Source organism: Phragmites australis, chromosome 16 (genome assembly GCF_958298935.1).
Source record: "Phragmites australis chromosome 16, lpPhrAust1.1, whole genome shotgun sequence".
Taxonomy (NCBI): domain Eukaryota; kingdom Viridiplantae; phylum Streptophyta; class Magnoliopsida; order Poales; family Poaceae; genus Phragmites; species Phragmites australis.
Window position 1 is genome coordinate 25,382,234 of NC_084936.1, and position 4,702 is coordinate 25,386,935.

Sequence of the window (4,702 nt, forward strand, 5' to 3'; positions counted from 1 at the left end):
ATCCGTATTCGTCGACATCTCGGTGACTTCGTCGACGTAGTTCTTGCTATAAGTAGGCGTCGTCGTCCTCTCTTCCACACGCACCGAAATCGCATCACCCCACGGCCAGCCCCGTGGGCGTGAATGAGCGAGCGAGCACACGCGCGCGCGCACTTCGCGCTTATTGCTCTCTGGCCTGCAGCAAGTTCAGCCATGAGACCAGCCGCCACACCTGTCTTCCTCACGGGCGCCGTGTTCATGGCTGCCTTTCTCGGCCTGCTTCTTGAAGCCGCCTGCGTCCCCCGGCTCCCTCCTCCTCTCTCCTCTCGCCTGCAGGTACGTGTGCAACTGCGCGTCCATCCCGTTCTCGCCACAGCTTTCGTGTCTCTTACTGGTTTGGTGCACGGTGTAATGCATGTGCTGCGTTGTGCAGGGTGGAGGGACGGCCGGGGAGGAGGAGAAGGTGCGGCTGGGATCGAGCCCGCCGAGCTGCCGCGGCAGGTGCTACGAGTGCAGCCCGTGCACGGCCGTGCAGGTGCCCACGCTGTCCCCGTCCGGGCCGGCCATCGCCGCGACGACATCGCGGCCTCGTGCTCGCGCGGATCAGGTGCCGCTCGTCACGATGCTCTCCAACTACAAGCCGGTCGGGTGGCAATGCCAGTGCCGCGACCGCCTGTACGTGCCCTGACGCCGAGCGTGGTGGGGGGGGGGGGGGGTGGTTCCGAGTTTTTTGGTTGGTTCATACGCGGGCGAGTCGCGCCCTCGGCGTCCGGCCCGCACGGCCGGCAGCAGCCGGTGCTGACTGCAGTTGTGAGCTTAGCACGTCCACCGTTCGTCGGCGCTGCCCTGCTCCAGCGAGCCATGTTACTAGGATCCTTCTCGTTTTCTTTCGCTTGTTTTTCCCTGTTGTTTCTAGAATCTAGTCACCTACAGGCCCTGTTTCTTGTACATGTCAGGTAGTGTTATGATTCGTGGTCCTACAATTATGCGGATTCCGTCATTGGTAGTTCGGTACTGGTATATGAGTGAAGGATGTTCTTTTACTCTAAAGAAAAAGAGTATGTGGTCAGTGACTCTTAATAGTGCATAGCACACGTACTGCGCTGTTTAGGCAGCACGGCGTCACTTTTTTTTTTTTTTTTTTTTTTTTTGGTTTTGAGAGGAACAGTGTCCAACTGCAAGGTTCAAAGGTGTTGGGCCACGACCCGTGAGAGCCTGCGAGACTCAGTTTCAAACGCGCGTCCCACCCGATCTCCGCTGATTCAAACGACGCCCCTAGCTCCAACGACCTGACTCCTCCTCGGCGTCATCGGCGAGCGACACGCTCGGATCAGGGGCCCAGCCCTCCGCCGCCTTGCCTCCTCCCGCTCGAATTCCCAAACCACGGTCGCTCCATGACGGAGCTGCTCCCCTCCCCGTGTACGTACGTGGTGATCCTCCGCGCGCTCACGTAGATCTCTAGTTCGTCCTCATCTTTGTATCGCTTGGCATCTTTGAATGGATCCAGGTCACCCTGCCCTAATTCTAAGCATTAGCCTGAAAAGATCAGTATATCGATAAACTTTTTGAGTAATCATATATTCCAAGCATTAGCCTGAAGTGCTTTTGGGACGTCCGAGGATGTTTGCTAGATCCTTTATTATATACTGTTGCTATATAGGGCGATCAAGTCCTGAACAAGCTGTTCTGTTCAGTTAATTCCTTTAACATTTCCTATTAGATTCAGAAGCGATTATGTACATCTCCGGCCTATCATCAGATCAGATAACCCAATCTGGGACCTTGCATCAGATCAATACAAAGTACTAAAACATACATTGAAACAAGCAAACTAACCGCATGGACGTCTCGCAGTTGTTCAACGGCAGCAGCAGAAGCGAAAACTAAGAAGAGAAAGCATCTCACCAACAAGATACACGAGTGCCAGGCTTGGGGCTCGTCCGGCGGCTGCCTAAGTGGGAGAGGTTAGGAAGCAAATTCTAGGACATCCACTGGCGCCGGTGTCCTCTACCGCCCCTGTGTTCTTCGACGACCCCGACTAAATGACAAGGATCGTAAAATTAAAACACGACACAATATTTTTTAAATAAGGTTTAATTAATTTGTCTACATTTTTTGTCTATCTATGATTATAATAATAATATTTTCTATTTAGAAGCTTGAAATAGGACTTTGACCATTACTCTATTAGTCATACACAATTACGATTTAAGTCTATCTGTAACCGACTTTTTACACATTCGACACATATTTCAATAAACTCCATATTGGACGAATATGCACACTAATTTGAAGTTATCATGCACGAACCTCCGTGTATCCAGACTTGAGCCGTCCATCTCCACTGCTTACCTCGATCAACCCGACGAGGATGTCTTGCTGCCAAAAATGAATTTCATAAAATTTGCAGCTCTCACCTCCATAACTTCACATTTCAATTTGTACTGATAAACTCCCATCTTCTCACATATCATCATAGTCTTGTCATCCTGTATCACCTTAAGGTCTTCTTATCTAGCACCGCCTAATACAACTAAACTTCTTCATACAGAATTCCAAGTGAGATTAGATTTCTCCTAAGTTCTGGCACATGCCACACACCCTCAAGTAACATTTTTTGTCCATCATACATATTCAGCTTGATATTGCCAATTCTCATAACATGCTAACTCGTGTTATCTCCCAAGTGAGCAAGACCGTAGTCGCCTTCAGAATATGAAGAGAATCACTCCTTTTTAGAGATTGCATGATATGAACTTGTAGAATCTAACAGTCATGCTTCAACACAGTACTTTTCACTTGATAGTTTGAGAACAAGATCACCATTGCTCTATGAGTCATCTTTCTTGGAAACTACAACATTTGCCACGCCATTCTTTAGTTCCAGACAATCTCTCTTTACATATCCACAATTCTTGCATTTATAGCACTGTGTTACCTTCTTCCTTTTCTTGTCAGTCTTCCTGCCTCGATCACCCCTGACTAGCAAAGCGTCTCCAAACAAACCCTCACTAGCATTGTTCTTCCTCATTTGTACATGAGCAAAAAACGCCGCAAGAATATGATCAACTTTGACCACCTCTTTGCCATACGTTAAAGTAGTGACCAAGTGCTGATAAGACCTTGACAAGAAATATAGAAGAATAATCATCTTGTCTTCATCATCAATTTTCACCTCCATCTTCACAAGGTCAGTGAAAACTTGATTGAAGACATTTATTGCTCAACAAGATCCAATCCCTCCTGCATATTTAGCCTGTACATTTTCTGCTTTAGATACAACTTTTGAGTCAATATCTTGGACATAAATTGATCGACCAAATTATCTCAAAACTTCTTAGGTGATGATTCATCCATGACATAATACATAATTTGATCATGGGGTCATCGGGGAACTGGGGTACCCGGGAGCCACTGTTCATGGCCCCGAGCACCCTCTCCCGGGACTTAGTATTTTCGCGCTTTGGGGAGATGATCCCCGCGAGAGGCCGCCACGTGGCAACCTGCTGATCTGGCCTCGGGGACCCCTGGTTCCTGTGTCATCGACAATCGCACTGTCCATTGGCGTAAAATATTCACTCTTCTTTCATCATCGCATTGGTCTTTCGACACAAAGACATTTACCTGCCCTTCACCATCGGATGGTCCATCAAACTCGAGTATTGCTTGCCCTTCACCGTTTTGTCATAGAAAGTCACTTTGTATTTGGGATCTTCACACTCTTCACTTTGTTCACCATCGAGGAATGAACCGCAAACATTCAATCATATAAGTTATCCACTAAGTTTACCTTGATCTTACTTTTCCAACTTGGAATATTAAATATCTCAATTCAACTCATGCCTTCTAATAGAATCTAACCCCTACTCACTCTCAACCATAAATCATATGAGTTAGTCCATAAAACCTAATTGACAATTTCATACTCTAAGTTACTTGATCTTCATAAACAACTTGACCTTCACTTTTATTGCCAATCTTCATGAGCTTCTCCTTCTCCTCACGAGTACCATTAAGAGCTCAATGACAAAGATGCATTTCTTTTGATCTCATGTCATTCTTCAATTAATTCATGCTTCATTTCTTATGCATATCTTATGGAATAAACTAATAACAATTCTCAATATAATTGTTAGCCCATTGATATTGTCATCATTTACTCGAGCATCACCTAGAGCTCATTTATCTTGATGCATATCTCTTCTCCATGTATCATATATGGAACATGCTACTAATAATTCTCAACAATATTGTTAGTTCATAGGTATTGTTATTAATTACCAAAATCACACTTAAGGGTTAGATGCACTTTCAGAATTGCATACTTGATAGAGGAGCGGTTAAATGCTTGAACCCACCTCGTGGTAAAAAAATTCGATGTCTCCTTTGTGGTTTGTCTACTTAAGTTTATTTACATTGTGCAATTTACATTCGTAGAATTATAATTGCTTATATGTCACCCTAGTTGCAAACCTTGACATAAATATAGAATTAATCACTTTGTTCAGACATAGATTTTAAGGTTTTATATGTGTTGTAACTAATTTTTTTAATTTCATATTTTTATCAGTTATATCTTGTTAGAATTTTTAGAATTGCATATTCACCCTCTTTTAGTCGGTCTCCTTGATCCTACAACGGATCATATCAAGCACTTCCTATGAACTGATCATATCATCGCTACTACTTCATCGGTTTTTCCAGGGCCCGATCCAAGAAAAAA

The 4,702-nt window shown here is 45.0% G+C and overlaps 1 protein-coding gene across 1 annotated transcript; it reads left to right on the forward strand.

Moving 5' to 3' along the window:
- LOC133895166 (EPIDERMAL PATTERNING FACTOR-like protein 1) lies at window positions 1-667 on the forward strand. Its single transcript, XM_062335340.1, has 2 exons — window positions 1-315; window positions 413-667. The coding sequence occupies exons 1-2, from the start codon at window positions 124-126 to the stop codon at window positions 665-667; spliced, it is 447 nt and encodes a 148-aa protein (XP_062191324.1). The 5' UTR covers window positions 1-123.
- Window positions 668-4,702: the final 4,035 nt, after the last annotated feature.

What these genes read in the sequence shown, in the direction of transcription:
- LOC133895166 (XM_062335340.1), top strand. Translation starts at nt 124, where the DNA reads ATGAGCGAGCGAGCACACGCGCGCGCGCACTTCGCGCTTATTGCTCTC. An exon ending in CTCTCTCCTCTCGCCTGCAG is followed by an intron (nt 316 to 412) that starts GTACGTGTGCAA and finishes TGCGTTGTGCAG; the next exon opens with GGTGGAGGGACGGCCGGGGA.